General features: G+C 48.2%; 1 protein-coding gene across 1 annotated transcript in view; it reads right to left on the reverse strand.

Moving 5' to 3' along the window:
- Nucleotides 1–1,102: 1,102 nt before the first annotated feature.
- The window catches only part of TNKS (tankyrase), a 278,284-nt gene continuing 262,972 nt past the window's right edge, over nt 1,103–16,414 (reverse strand). The window contains exons 25-27 of the mRNA XM_048846834.2: nt 12,913–13,099; nt 11,892–12,048; nt 1,103–3,607 (exon numbers count right to left, since the gene is read on the reverse strand). Coding sequence (XP_048702791.2) covers nt 3,521–3,607; nt 11,892–12,048; nt 12,913–13,099 — 431 coding nt within the window. The 3' untranslated portion in view covers nt 1,103–3,520. The remainder of the gene's footprint in view (nt 3,608–11,891; nt 12,049–12,912; nt 13,100–16,414) is intronic.

The following is a 16,414-nucleotide window of genomic DNA, read 5'->3' on the forward strand; positions in this document are numbered from 1 at the left end:
GAATCTGAACATCTTGGGCCAGGTTCTTCTGCCCGCTGAGCATGCACCATTCCCACTGCCACTAATGGAAGCTGTGCACCCTCAGCTGATGGGGTGGCCAGGCTCAGGCTCTTCTTCATCTGGGTAACCCAGTTACGTGCCCTGAACTCTGAATTTCTCACATGCTTCCGCTGGGTGTCAAAAGTTCAGACAGGCAGTGTTCTGGGTGTGCTGCGAATGGGTTTGCTCAGAGACCACCATACTGACATTGAGACATAGAATCATAGAATATAAGGGTTGGAAGGGACCCCAGAAGGTCATCTAGTCCAACCCCCTGCTCGAAGCAGGACATTTGCAGCCCTCCTTTTGGAGCAATGAGGATTCTCATCGTTCGGGCCACGTGAGTAGGTAAATGACACAGGTGCTGGGGCTACATTCGAGGCTCAGGCACTGGGTGCTGTTTTAAAGAATTAACAGACATGAAATTGAGTTGCTTGGCTAATGCCTTTTGTAAAAGGCTTTCGCCTTCCCATCACAGCGTTCGGCCTCTCCACCAGAAAGCTGTTTTACTCTCAGGAAAGCAACTCTGAGGGCTGGTCTTCACTATGAGGGGATCAACGTCGCTGCACCTGATGCAGTGGGGGTCTTCATTAGACCCCCTAAATCGACCCGCTAAATCGACAGCAGAGCACGCTCCGGTAGACCCCGGCACTCCAGCTCTCTGAGAAGAGTAAGGGAAGTCGACCAGAGAGCGTGTCCCGTCGACACAGCGCAGTGAAGGCACCGGGGTAAGTCGACCTAAGCTACATCGACTCCAGCTATGTTATTCATGTAGCTAGAGGAGCATAACTTAGGTCGACCTACCCCAGTAGTGAAGACAAGCCCAGAGGGTTGGACATTTGGGGATGGATCCTCAGGTGGTGTCAAGTGCCGTCAGCGGAGCTCTGAAAATGTACAACAGCTGAGGATCCACTACTTATTCTTTTGGCGAGAACCATATTAGGCTTCTGTGATACGTGAATGACTTTTAAAGCAGGTGCACTAGGCATGTGCATTCTTCAACTTTTGGCCCTGAACCGTTACAAAATCAAGTGATTTACAAGACAAAAACCACTGCAAATGATTTCCTCACACAGCACCTTTACTCTGCACAGAACATTAGATACATAACACTGGCAGTTAAAAGATATTGGACCACATTTTTGTCTTCTAGAAGTTCAGAGCTCCAGATGAAACCTAGAGCAGCCATTAGTTCAATTAGTACATTGGAAACCACAAACAACAACAGAATCAGGCATAGGGTTTTTTTTAAAGCTGTGAAGCTTTGAACTTCTACACCCATGTTAACTGTTTCGCTCAACTAAGATGCACAATTGTGTTACCATTTAAAACTATGTCTAATGAGAGATGGCCGGTAATATGCATTTTCACAGCTATCTGAAACTACTGCGGATGGCACATCCCCAACCCTTGATTAACTAAACAACGTAAAAATAAAAAGCCCTCTAAATGAATACAAACTTCAAAGCCTAGTTGTTATCATTTGAATTCTAACACTATTAAACAAATAGCCAAAACACAAACACCCAACTTGAGTCAATGAAATTTAATTAAAAGGGACAGCTGGGTCTTACTTCTGGTTTGGACTGACGAAGCATGTTAGAGTCACAAAACCAAACTCAGAACCATATGTCCAGTGCTGGCACAGGAGACTTAAGCAAAACAAAGAAAAGTTTGATGTTTATTGGAACTGCTGCTTCTAACCTTTTCTCTAGGTATAGTGCAAAAGATGGTGTGCAGTTCAGCGAGTCTGCCTCAAATTCCCAATTTTACAAGTGGTAACATTTGTTCTCCACAAGAATCTCTCTGCAGAATGTCTTCTGTTTTTATATTGAAAATCTCTGTTCAGATTTTTTTTGGATTGCTTTATTCACAGATTTGTGCAAGTAGACAATTCTTTTATTTTGTAAACGAAAGGCAATACACTAACCTGTCACTTCAATACTTTCTGGAGGTAAAAGGCATTAATGCAAGAATTGTAACACGAGCAATTTAACATCACTGGCTGTTATGCACTCGTAAAAGTCTAGCTCTCTCAGCCGTACATTTTCCAATGTCATTGCACAATAAATGCTACAGTGCCTCTCGGTGATGCAGCCTATTCGAAAAGAATCTTAAAATGGTTTCCTTTTCAACTTCCACCATCTTCCTAAAGTTAAAGTGGCAAAAGGAAGTCAAGATTTTGTTTTTGTTAAATTTACACCCTCTGTATTGGACATTTGAAACCATTTTATATTATGCTAAGCAATGCTTGAAAGTAACCTTCCCCTACCCAGTCAAAATAAAAACAGAACATTGTAGGAAGATGATTAGAAAGGACAAAGCTTGGCTTTGTTCTCATATAAACCCAGTCCCCACTAATTGATGTTTAAAACCAATTATACACTGGTGGAAATAAATGTTTGTATCTTTTCTGTACATCACTCATGCGCTTCAATTGTGATGTTGAACCCAACATAACGTAATCCATTTTTGTTGCTTTAAATTAGCCAGTTTCTGGGTGTGTCTTTAAGGAACTGCACTTTATACTCCTGCACACAATCTTCTGGCTTTTTACCCACTAATTTTCATCCCCTCACAAAGTGGATTCTTTTGAATCATATGCCACTGTCACTTGAGAACATTTCACAGTCTGCATTGTACTTCAGCAGTCTTTTTAACCTTTCAGTCATAAAGTGATATTTATCTTTTAGTCAGCAGAGGGCACTGACCTGCTTCACGAAGTTTTACCTAGCACAAGAGGCAGCTTTATGAAGTTCACGAAGCTCACTAATACTTCCCCATGAAAACTGACAGAGAAAGCAGCAAATTGAAACTTGATTTGTTTCCACCCTAAAGTTATGCCTGTAGCAACGTTTGCTCATAAAAGTGCAAAAAACCCCTAAGCTGAAGAACTGGACTTAGCCCCTTCTTGGATAAGAAACTCATATTGCATTGTTAATGATTTTAGCCAACTTGACTTTGTGCAAAATATCTTTAAGAAGGTTCTGGCTCAATTTCAGAATATAAAAGAAGTAAAATAAATAGTTGACTAATATCTCTCTAAACAATAAGTTGAATTTTGTGTGCTGAAAAGAAATTCTGGGTTTAATGCAATTTATCTGTAAATAAAAATAACGAGAACAGTAGTCTGTGAAATTTTAACATATGGAGTTGTACTGGTAATGTTTTCTGCTTGTAGCATAATGTTCCCAAAGTCTAGATCAATGCAATGTTGTTTTACACTTGGTAACTGCGGTGAGAATGAGCCTGAGATATGTTGTAAAAAGGCAGTCCCTTGTAAACATTTCCTCAAAAGGAACAGTAGGAGTTGAGTATGTATCAGTTACTCATATTACACTTGTCAATATAGCAATGCTTTATAAAAGACATACAGCTTATTTCCAGGTTGTCATGAATTTTATAGGATATTGATTTTCTGAAACAAAATGTCATCTAGTCCAAGATTTAAATCATATTTTGCTTCACCACTCGACATTTACTAGGTCTTCTGCTCTGCTGCTGTTGCAGTCTGTGAGGGAGCTTCTGGTTTCATGATCTGGTATGTAATGAGATATTCTGGGTAAGCCTGAAAATAAGCAGAGGAACAAACCATTGCTTTTCTGAAGGATATGGACAGTAAGTTACAATTTCAGCCTTCATATATTTTGCGTTGCTAAAGTATCACAAAGATGTAAGGGTCCATGGACTAGAACCTGGGTCTGCAGAACCTGGGATGGCTAACATTCCCCACAGAGCCACCAGGAGGCTATGGAAAGCTACAGCCAGGAAGCACTGTGGAGGGTAGCTGCAGCAGGAAGCAGCACCCAAGGGAGCCAGAGTGATAGTACCCTGTGGCCCTCTGATTGGCCAAGTGCCCTATTAAACCCCAGGGTTGTCACAGGAAGTTGTCTGGGCAACCACACAAACTTTGGCCTGCTGTGACTCCGGACTTCACCTTGTCACCTGACCTCCCATCTCCAATCACAGCCTGCCTCTGATCCCGACTCTAGGTCACTGAATCTGGCTCTTGTGATTCCTCCGACTCCTGCTCAGCAACTACCATTCCTGATGTGAGACCCCAGTCCAGCCAGACTGCTTGTGCCCAGTCCCTTACAAAAGGGCTTTAGACCATGGAGGCTATTACATGTCTGTTACTGTAACACTGATGTTTCAGTATAAACATCTTCCTCCTCCCATCGGCTCTCCCTCTTTGCTTTTTAGCTTTCTCTTGATATCTGTAGAGATCAATGAGATTCCTCAGTAGGAAAGACTATATAACTGCTCCCTTACCTCTCCCCCTGTTATTCACGGCACCAGAATTCTTGAGCACAGCTACCAAAGAAGGAGAGCAGAGAGGAAAGCAGCAGGAGAACTAGATGTCTATGCCAGTGGGGGCACAGCAGAAAGAGCTCATATTAAGAGCCAGATTTTTCAGTGTTCAGCACTGAGAAAAGACAGTTACCTTTTCCATAACTGGTGTTCTTCGAGATGTGCTGCTCATGTCCATTCCACAGTAGTGTGTGTGCTCCCCATGTGCACTGGTGCCGGAAGTTTTTCCCCTAGCATTACCCGTAGGGGAGCGCCCCTAGCGACCTCCGGAGTGGCACCTCCATGCTGCGGTATAAGGGGAGCTGAGCGCTCCCCCCACCCTCAGTTACTTCTTGCCAGACAACTCCGACAGAGGGGAAGGAGGGCGGGATGTGGAAGGTAACTGTCTTTTTTTCTTCGAGTGATTGCTCATATGTATTCCATAATAGGTGATTCCAAGCTATATCTGTTGGAGGTGGATAGGAGTTCACAAACTCTCGGGACGGAGTCCGGTCCTGCTGAACCCGGCATCTTCCCTGGTCTGGAAGACGATCGCATAATGCGAGGTGAACGTGTGAACTGAAGACCATGTGGCAGCCCTGCAAATGTCCTGAATGGGGACATGGGCTAAAAAGGTAGCCAATGAGGCCTGTGTCCTAGTCGAGTGTGCCCTCACAATTGGCAGCGGAGGGATTCCCGCCAGTTCATAATAGGTATGGATGCACGAGGTGATCCAGTTGGAGAGCCGCTGATTGGAGATCGGCCGACCTTTCATGCGCTTGGCCGAGGCGATGAACAGCTGCGAAGTCTTCCTGAACAGCTTAGTCTGCTCCAGGTAAAAAGCCAGAGCCTGTTTCACATCTAGCGTGTGGAGACAGCGCTCCTCACTGGACGTACTGGGCTTGGGGCAGAGGACCGGCAGGAAAATGTCCTGACCCATGTGGTAGGAGGAGACCACCTTTGGGAGGAACGAGGGGTGTGGGCAGAGCTGGACCATATCCTTATGGAACACCGTGTACGGGGGCTCGGAGGTCCGGGCCCTGAGTTCCGAGACCCACCGAGCTGATCGCTACCAGGATGGCTACTTTCCACGAGAGGTGCAACCAGGAGCACGTAGCTAGTGGCTCAAATGGGTGGCCTGTCAGCTGGGCCAGCACCAAGTTCAGGTCCCACTGCGGGACAGGGGGCCTAGTGTACAGGAAGAGACAATCCAACCCCTTAAGGAATCGGCCAGTCATGGCATGGGAGAACACTGTGTGGCCCTGCACCGCCGGGTGGAAGGCTGATATGGCTGCCAAGTGCACCTTGACGGACGAGGGTACCGGCCCTGGGCTCTAAGGTGAAGGAGGTAGTCCAAAATGAGGTGGATCGGGGCAGCCACAGGGGGAACGCCCCGCTCACCCACCCAGCGGGAAAACCGAGACCATTTTGCCAAGTAGGCTCGGCGTGTGGAGGGTCGCCTGCTTTCCAAGAGGATGTGCTGGACCCCTTCCAAGTATGTCCTTTCCTCCTGGCCTAATCACTGAGCAGCCACGCCACGAGGTGCAGTGCCGCTAGGTTGGGGTGGAGGAGGCGGCCCTGGTCCTGGGAGAGCAGGTTCGGGCAGGACGGTAATGGTCATGGTGGGGCGGCCGCCAGGCTTGTGAGGGTCCCTTACCAATGCTGCCTGGGCCACGACAGGGCAATCATGAAGAAATTGGCCTGACCAGGACAGGAGGAAGGCATTGGAGATAGCACCCCATCCCAGCCACCCCCGGAGCAGAACCGGGGACAGCAATGGTTCTGTCAAGTCATGAACAGGTCCACCTGGGGAGTTCCCCACTCTTGGAAAAGTCTGTGCACCACCTCTGGGTGAAGAAACCACCTGTGCTGAGAGGAGAAGTCCCTGCTCAAGCTATCTGCCCGTGAGTTCCGGGCACCCGGTAGGTGGTAGGCCTGTAGGCAAATGTCGTGGGCCGTACAGAAGTCCCACAGCTGGAGGGCTTCCGGGCAGAGGAACGGGCCCCACCTTGCCTGTTGATGTAAAACATCGAGGCCATGTTGTCCGTGAGGACCCTGACCACCCTGCCCTCCAGGTACGAGCGGAAGGCCATGCACGCCAGCTGGACTGCCCTGAGCTCCTTGACCAGGTCCTGCACAGACCACAGACATTGGGTCTGAACGTCTCTCTCATGGGCTCCCCATTGGACACCAGTTCCAGAGATGAGGCCTACCTCTGAATGGGACCCCGTGGAGCATGTTCCCCGGGGAGGACCACCATCATTTGGAGGCGATCACCAGTTCGGGCACAGTGAGGACCTTGTCCATCCTGTCTCTGGCTTGGGAGAATACTGAGGCCAACCAGAGCTGAAGGGGCCTCATCCTGAGTCTGGTGTGACAAACCACATATGTGCACGCCGACATGTGACCCAAGAGTTGTCACTGGGAACCTTGTGACCGAGGCAATGAGCCCTTTCAGGGTCTCGAACCTGTCCTGTGGGAGGGAGACTCTGGCTGATGTGGCGTCCAGGACCATCCCAATGAACTCTATGCATTGTACTGGGACTAATGCGGGTGTCATTTACCAACAGGCCCAGAGTGGCGCATGTGGACAGGAGGAGAGCCACATGGTTCCATACCTGCGACTAGGAGCTCTCCTTGACCAGCCAGTAGTCCAGACTGGATCCCACGGCTCCTGAGGTAGGCTGCCACCACAGACATACACTTTGTAAATACCCTGGGGGCAGTGGACAGGCCAAACGGGAGGACCGTAAATTGGTAGTGTTCCTGCCCAACCGTGAAACGGAGGAAGCGTCTGTGCCCCTCAAATATATGGATGTGGAAGTACATGTCCTGCAGATCGAGGGTGGCATACCAGTTCCCAGGATCCAGGGAGGGGATGATGGAGGCCAGGGAGACCATGCAGAACTTGAGTTTCACCATGTACTGGTTCAGGCCTCGCAGGTCCAGGATGGGCCTGAGCCTCCCTTTGGCCTTTGGGATAAGGAAGTAGCGGGAGTAGTACCACTTGCATTTGAACTCCGCTGGCACCACTTCCACCGCTCCTAGACCAAGGAGCCACCCCACCTCCTGCTCAAGCAGAGCCTCGTGAAAGGGGTCCCCCTGGAGGGATGGGGGTGAAGGGTGGTTGGGCGGGGTATAGGTAAACTGGAGGGTGTAGCCCCGAGAGATGGTGCTGAGGACCCATCGGTCCAAGGTCAGCTGCGACCACTCCAGGAGGAAAGCACATAACCAGTTGGAGAAGGGAAGCTTTACTGGGGGTGGATCCCTGATGAGAACTGGTAGGTCACCCCTGGGTGTCCTGTCAAAACTGCCACTTCCTTGCCTGTTTGCCTTTGGAGGATCCAGGCTCGGGGGCAGACCGAGACTGTCTCTGCAACCATTTCGTATAGTCCCATGACTTTTTATGGGGGGGCTCATATTTAGAGTGGGTGGCCTGGGTGGGAGCCTGGTGCGGCTTAAACTCAGGTCTAGCTGGAGCCGGAACATAGAGGCCAAGAGAGTCTTAAGCGTAGTGCGGGAGTCCGTCAGGCCATGCAGTTTTATGTCTGTTTCTTCTGCAAACAGAGCCTTGCCATCAAATGGGAGGTCCTGCAGGGAGCTCTGCGCCTCGCTGGACAGCCCGGACAGCAGGAGCCACGATGCCCTTCTCATGGACACTGTGAAGGCCATGGACTGCGTGGCCATGTCCGTCATATCCGACGCTGCCTGCAGGATTGCCCTAGCAACTGCTGTACCCTCCTCCACCAGAGCTTTGAACTCCTTCCTGTTGCACTCCTGGAGGGAGTCCTCGAACTTGGCAGAGAGCCCCATAGATTGAACTCGTACTGGCCCAGGAGAGTCTGATGGTTCGCCACCTGTAACTGGAAGGTCGAGGACGAAGAAATTTTTCTTCCAAAGGAATATAGCCTCCTCAAGTCTTTATTTTTCAGAGTAGGGGCTGGTTGGCCCTGCCATTCATTCCCTGTGGTTGACTGACTCAGCCACCAGGGAGTTAGGGGCACAAAATACTAGCATTCCACTCTCTTAGAGATGGGGGCGAGTGAGGCCGGGTTTGCCACAAGGCATTTGAAATTTTCGCCCCTCCTTCATGGAGTGGCAAGGCCACCCTGCCCGGTTCCGAGGCAGACAGGATGTTAAAGAAGGAGTCCGAGGGCTTCTCCACCTCCTCTGCCTAGAGGTTGAGGTTTGATGCCACCCTTTTCAATAGTTCCTGGTGGGCTTTAAAGTCCTCCTGTGGGACGCAAGGAGGCAGGGCTGTAATCGCCTCATCAGGGGAGGGCGAGGAGATAGGCGCGGTGCTTTGTGTGTCCACCGGCACCGGAGGATCCACCCCCTGGTTGCTCTCCAGGCACGGTGCTGAAGACGTGCGTCCCACCGACACCTTCCTCGGAGGCCAGGAGAGGGAGGCCACCGGCTGTTCAGAAGCTCCGGCCACCGAGCCAACCGCCACTGGGGGCTGCGTTAGGGGCCATGGTGCCCACTGGTACCACTGCGCCAGTCCCGGGGCCCCTTGCCACTGCACCTGCTGTGGCACCAGCGGAGCAGGCTGTTCGGCCTGACTGGCCTGACCCAGCAATGGATGACTACCAAGGGAGGCCGGGCTGACATATGACCTGCCGCTGTCCCTGGACCGGGAGGAGCGGCGATGCCGGGAGTGGTGCTGACCACGAGACCATGACCCTGACGTGGAAGAACGGTAGCACCGGTAGCAGCTGCTCTGTGATCGGCTCCGGCAGGCAGATCCGCGACAGCGAGGCACCGGCGATTGATGTCCGGGGCTATGGGAGCGGTGCCAAGGTGGGGTCCTGGAGTGAGACGAAGAACGAGAACGGTGTCGACATTCGTGTCTCAACTGGCTACGGTAGTCCTGTTGAGACGAGGACCTTTGGCGTCATCTGCCTTGGTCCCGTCGGTATCCACTTCTCGAGGTGGAGCGGTGCCAGGAGTCTATGTCAGACGGAACCCAGCCAGACAGCCTGGTGGGGGTTGACGGCAACCTATGTGGACTATGCACAGGATGGTTGCTGAGCGGCGAATGGCGTCAGGAACATTCCCTCTACCGAGACCGGTACTGAGCCGGGGGAGACTGTGGAGATTCCAGTGGTGGCTTGCCTCTGGACCGCGTGGCCAACACTGATGGTGCTCCAGGTACTGGCATGGACATAATGTCCTGAGGGCATCCGGACATCCAGGGAAGCCTGCTCCGAACGGGCTGGGCTACTCCACTTGACCTGAGTCGGAGGCCAATGGGGACTGAGGACTGCCCAGAATGTGTCTAGTCTCTCCCCCAGTCTTGCTCCGGTGCCATGATGAAGAAGGCCTCTTAGCCTTCTTGGCGTGTCCCGTGGATGGGGAGCCATGCCGACTAGGAGATGGTGCTGGTGGGTCGCTGCGTACTGACACCGCGATACCCGGTGCCGACTCGGAGCGGCACGCCAGAGTCGGGGTCAACACTGACTCCATCAGGATGGCCTGAAGCCTAATGTCTCTTTCTTTCTTGGTCCGAGGCTTAAACGACTTGCAAATCTTGCAGCGATCGTGGAGATGGGTTTCACCCAAACAGATAAACAGTCTGCCTGTGGATCACTCACTGGCACTGGTCGCCTACAAGTGTCTCACAACTTAAAACCCGGGGCCTGGGGCATGCCCTGGCCCGGGCGCACTAACTAAACTAAACTAATCAACTACTAATTGCAGGTACCAACACTGAACGAACAAGAGTCCTGGGGATGAGCTGCAGCAGAGCTGGAGCAGAGCAGTTCCAAAGCAACTTCACTGGCGGTAAGAAGGAACTGAGTGTGGAGGGGAGCATGCAGCACCCCTTCTACCGCACCATGGAGGCGCCACTCCAGGAGTCACTAGGGGCGCTCCCCTACAGGTACTGCTTGGGGAAAAGCTTCCAACACTGGTGCAAGTGGTGAGCACGAACACCTATAGTGGACTACACATGAGCAATCACTTGAAGAACAGTGGGAGCTGCTGGGTGCTGGTCCCTGTGGCACAGCACTGCGCTGGCTGTGTTGCTCCAGGGCACAGCATTCTGGAGCTTCACTGCTTCCTCTGAGCCGTGGACTGTGGGAACAACCTTCCTGCAGGTGCTCACAGTAAACAGGGCACGTCAATGGAAAGTTGCATTCCCAGGGCAAATGTCTTATCTGAACTGGTTTTATTCAAAACAAGTCTTCAGTACTACTTATGCTGGTACAAAAGTAAGACTAAGTTTGGCCACATAAGGAATCACCCAACTCCCTTTTTGCATGGCAATCGTACACTTTGCAGCAACGATCACCGTAACTACTAACTGGCATCTATGGAATAAGACACAGCTCTGCCCACTAACTACCAGAAAAGTCTTTGAAATTAGTCTGCCTTCGCTGCAGCAGAGCCAAGGCCATGGAGAATCAGTGCTACCAGATTATATATACACAAAGGCCAGATTCTCATCTGTGTAGAACTGTGTAGCACCACTGAAGTCAATGGAAGCTATGCTGATTTACACCAGCTGGGGATCTGGCCACCACTATGTATTCAAATGACTTGTAGAGCCCTGACTGGTACATAATTTGGGAACATTATTTGGATGGTTATCAGACAAGCACACAATACTTGGTATATGACATGGCCACACTGACTACAAATTTTGCACATTCCATTATTCTGATACTTTATAATTAAGCCCCTTTGCTTTCAGTTTAAACTGATTTTTACTGAAAAATTCCCAGGTTTCACAAAAGCGATGATTCATTTTTTTCTGATTTTCACCCTACTTTTGTATCATTTAACTATATAAACAATAACTTGCTTTATTAGGAAAATAACACATATCTCATGCAATATATTGTATGATAATACATTAGTCTGGGTGTATGTGCAAAGCTGCCTGTTGACGGAAGGCTGTGTATTATTAGTCTAGAAGATACACACAACAAACAGACACGCATGCAAACTCTGAAGTGCATGCACATCTGAACGTACTGATGAATCTCATGCCCACCACGTACACATTTCAAGGGACTAGCAGATAACAGTTTAAAGATTTAACACACTAAAATGGAAAGAGAACAAAAATCTGTCTCAAAACACGTTTCAGAACATAAGGAATTATTCAAAAATTAAAAAAAAACAAAAACAGGAGAAAAGGATGAAGTTGAGTATGCGCTGCAAATGGTGCGGCCCAATTATTAAATGTAAATATTTATATGCTAATAGTTCTAAGTCTACAATAATAAACTGCTTATTCAAATGAAGTTTTATGTGGGGATTAGAGATATATTGTTTTCTTAAACTCAGAGGTGGCCTTGGGTTTTGAGTTCTGTTTTAGTTCTGCAGCAAAACACACTGATGAGTGGAATTCAAAGCATTAATCTACTGAATACTTTTTTCCTGTCTTTCAGGTCACCAAAATAAACCCTGATATTTACCCAGAAAAATTAATAATAGTGTTTTGCACTGATTTTCACATGTTTTTGTTGTTGTGGTAATAAACACTGATAAATTCACATGCAAAATTAAATAAAATAAAAACTGAAAATGAAAGGCCCAATTTATAATCCACATACCTGCTCTCCTCTGTAGATAACATATTCAGCATATGCAAGTCCATTCACGCTTGGCCTGCCAATTACAGAATGATGTCCTGGAGGGGCATGAGCCATTTTCATTGTACTGAACTGCAGAAAGGATTTTCCAAGAGTGACTCTACAGAAAAGCATTTGTCTAAGAGAGAAATGAACACAACACATGGATCAAATCTTACTGGGAGCAGACGACTACTGTAAACCTTAAGAACGACTTCAATATTTAGGAACTTGTTTAAGTAATCAAAATGCATTTCCCTGAGCCTTCAAATAAGGAAATTAAGAATACATTTTTAAAAATGAAAACCATGAATGAAAGAAAAACCTTCATAAAAAACGGTGCATGTGGACACACATCTGGTAAAATGCAGGCTGTGGTGATCTACTTTATAATTTATTTTAAACTGTTTTGTTGCAGGCAGCTCAAATTCTTATTACCCAATGACTGGTTCAGAGAGGGAGAGAGGCCAAGGCCACTCGCCTATGAACCACTGTAGAGCTTGTTGATATACTTCGTTGACAATCAAGGCCTTGAATAAATGACACACACAAAATCCATGAATATTTGCTCGCTACAAAAACCCTGCTCTTTGGTCAAGCTGCAATAAATCCAGTTCTTGGCACCCAGGTTTGTTCTGCCAGCAGAAGCCACTACATGGAGGCACAAGCAGCTGTAAAGATTGCTTGGCATCCAATCACTATTATTTACCATGATCCACTCAGTTTCAACCCTGATATTTCAAGCCTTATTCATAAGCCACCATTCTCTTTTATTTATACTCCCTGTAAACTCAATGTCTATATGTAATTTTCAAACCCCTTCTGGGGCTTGCTGGGACCCTTTCTGTTCAGCCCTGACAAACTGTAAAAACTGAATTTTCATGCCATGTCCAAGCCCAAGTGGCTAGTCTTTCTCTGAAGCACATCCTGTGCCAGAGCTAAAAAGCATAAAGGAGACAGAAATCGTGTGTTTTCCCTGTGGGCAAATCCATTGGAAACTTACCTGTGACAAATGTAACAGGATCTGTCTTTGTGTGTTGGGCAGCCAGTCCCTCCCCCAATTCCATACACATACTGGTTACTTTTCGAGGAGTTCTCTGCGAAGTAAATTCCAGCTCCAAACATCCCTCCAATGTACGCATGTCTTTCATCAAATCCTTTGTGAATAATGGCATTAATAAAAGGAGACCCTAGAACAGAAAGACACATGGGGGGGGGGGGGGGGCGGTTAGCTTTTGTGCAGGTTGGAGCTCAGACTTACTGTAGACTTTTACTGATAAGAGGTACTTGTTTATGTGTAATATGTAAATTAAATGTTTGAAAATGAATTCAGTCAACTCAAGGGGAAGCTATACCTGATAAAATACTGTAGGGGATGGGATTTATCATTATGTACCAGAATCCTACATATGACTCATGATATTTGTTATTCATTTACTAAATCTCATTACATGCCTTTTCCCCGCCACTCAAATTTCAGTGCAATTTATCTTGTCAAATGTAATCATTCTTCAGCAGTTAATTCCACCTAAGACAGGCAGCTTTTGTCTGATTATCCTGACAACGTTTTGCTACACGAAACCGACTTTTACTGGGGCTTGTGCAATTTGCTTAAGCTATTCAGGAGGCTGTAGTTTGCAAGCATTTCTGAGCAGTTCTCCAGAGTCTTTTGATGTCCTCCTTGTTCTTTCCGTCCTCTCTGGCTCCCTAACCTACCCTGGCATGATGCAGCTCCCCTCCTTTCTCTGACATCCTGCCTCTCTCATGGCAATGCAATGTCATAGAATCATAGAAGATCAGGGTTGGAAGGGACCTCAGGAGGTCATCTAGTCCAAATCCCTGCTCAAAGCAGGACCAATCCCCAACTAAATGTCCTTCCTAAGGGCTGCCAATAGGTCCAGCAAAGTGGCTTGCACTGAATATGGTTTAACAAAGAAATGGCAGGTCTGAAATATAAAAGCGAGGTTACTCACCCTGTGCAACAACTGGAGTTCTTCAAGATGTGTGTCCCTACGGGGACTCCACTTCAGGTGTGCACGCACCCTTGTGCCTTTGATTGGATATTTTTGGTAGCAGTGCTTGTTCAGCCCATGCATGTGCCTTACCCATCCTTGTGCCCTGTTCTGCCCTCAGTTCCTTCTCTACCACAAAGTCCAATAAGAGAACATAAGAACTGACATACTGGGTCAGACCAAAGGTCCATCTAGCCCAGTATCCTGTCTTTTGACAGTAGCCAATGCCAGGTGCCCCAGAGGGAATGAACAGACAGGTAATCAAGTGATTCACCCCTGTTGCTCATTCCCAGCTTCTGGCAACCAGAGGCTAGGGACACCATCCCTGCCCAAAACTCCAAAGCAGAGAGGAAGGAGGCTGGGTAGGAGGGCACATCTCAGTGAACTCCAGTTACTGCACAAGATAACTGCTCCTTCCTCATGGCTGCTCCACTTCAGGTGACTGCCAAGCACTAGTCCCACAGAGAGGAGGGAGCTCTGAAACAGAATCTAGTACTCAAGACAGAACTGCACTGCCAACCGCAGCATCCGATCTAGTGGCATGAACCACAGCATAATTGTTGGAGAAAGTATGTACTGAAGTCCAGGTCGAAGGTCTGCAAATCTCAACAACTGGAACATTCTAAAATAATGTCATAGAAGTAGTCTGTGATCTTGTACAGCGGGCTAACCCTCTGGAACGAGGCTGAATGCGAGCAGGGTCATAACATGAAATAACACACCCAAAGATCCATCTTGAGACCGTCTGGTTGGAAATTGTGGATCCCTTGGATCTGTCTGCAACTGAAACAAACAGTCTAGGGATCTTCTGGAAAGGTTTGGTTCTATCCAGACGAAAAGCTGATGTCCTTAGGCTTCTGACATCTAACCTATGGAAGGCAGATTACTACTGAGTCTGATTTGATTTTGGGAAAAAAAACTGAGATGAATGGTCTGGTTTATAAGAAATTCAGAAGACACCATAGACACCACCTTTGTTTGGATGTGGCTATAATGATTCTTTGAAAAACTCTATAAAGGGGGATCCGCCATTAAATTCCCCAGCTCTTGGACCCTCTGGACGGAAGTGATGGACACCAAGAAGACTGTCTTTGGGGAAAGGTGAACAAGCAAACATGTAGCTAATGGTTTGAAGGAGTGTTCAGGAGTCCCGTTTGTTCAAGATCCTCCCACCATCATCATTACATCAGACACACCACTCTTGGGCTAGGGGGGCACATTTGGGGGTCGCAAAAAAAACAGGGCAAATAGTCATCTCGAGAGCAGTTTCTTCACATCAATCTTCTAGAGTTGAGAGCAATGAGTATCCTTTCACCAGCTGAATGACTGCAGAACCTACTGGGGAACAGGGCTTGTCCAGACTCTGCTTGTTTGGCACATAGACTGTCCGACCCATTCCTGGATGCACTGAAAATATAATCTGGCACACTGAGATACAAAGATGCAAACTGCCATGTGCCCTAGCAGTTGAAGACAATTTTTTACCGGAATATGAGAACTGCGCATAATCCTTGAGATGAGATTCTGCAGGGTGAGAAATCTGTTCATAGGACGGTAAGCCCTGGCTGTTAACACAACTAGAGAAGCTCCTCTGCCGTCTATCTGCTGTGCTGGTGTCAAAACTGACTTTTTGAGAATGAGTCGAAGGCCCAAAATGTGGAATAGCGACCTCATCGCTTGTACTGCTGACAATATCCCTTGATAAGATCAGCCCCGATCAACAAATTGTCAAGAAAGAGAAGACCATTATCATCAGGTGATGAAGGTGGGGATCTATGCCCACGAGGATCTAGGAGAATACCCTTAGGGCAGAGGAAAGGCTGAAAGGGAGCACGTGGTGCCAATAGTGGTCACGTTCGATGATGACGTGAAGAAATCTCTTGTGAGCGGGATGAATTGCCAGATGAAAATACATGTCTTGAAAGCAGAGCTTTGGAACTGTGCTCCAGGTCCGCTCCAGCTCCAGGCAAAAACCTGCAGCTACACTGCTCCGGAGCTGCTCTGCACTCCAGCTCTGGGCTCCGCTCCAAAGCCCTGCTTGAAAGTTGAGAGTCACAAACCAATTCCTGGAATCGAGGGAGGGAACTACAGCTGCAAGGGTTACCACCCTGAATTTCTGCTGTTTCACACAGTTGTTCGTGCATCTGAGATGGAATACTGACCTCCATCCCCATTCTTTTTGGGGACCAGAAAGTACTTGAAGTAGCACCTCTTTCCCCTGAGCTGAACTGGAACTCGTTCCATGGCCCCTAAGCATAGCAGCGAGGCCATTTCCTGTCTCAGCAATTGCCCATGAGATGGGTTTTTGAAAAGGGATAGGGGAAGGGAGGGACAGGGGGATGGAGGTGAAATGATTAGTATAACCAGATGTAATGGCCTCCAACATCCATCTGTTGGATGTTATGGTCTCCCAGCAGGCTGAAACTGGGAGAGGAAGTATTTAAAGGGGAGAAGGAGGATAGGATGGTGCAACAGTGAGTCCTTGTCAAGTGG

Source organism: Caretta caretta, chromosome 4 (genome assembly GCF_965140235.1).
Source record: "Caretta caretta isolate rCarCar2 chromosome 4, rCarCar1.hap1, whole genome shotgun sequence".
In the NCBI taxonomy this organism is placed as follows: Eukaryota; Metazoa; Chordata; order Testudines; family Cheloniidae; genus Caretta; species Caretta caretta.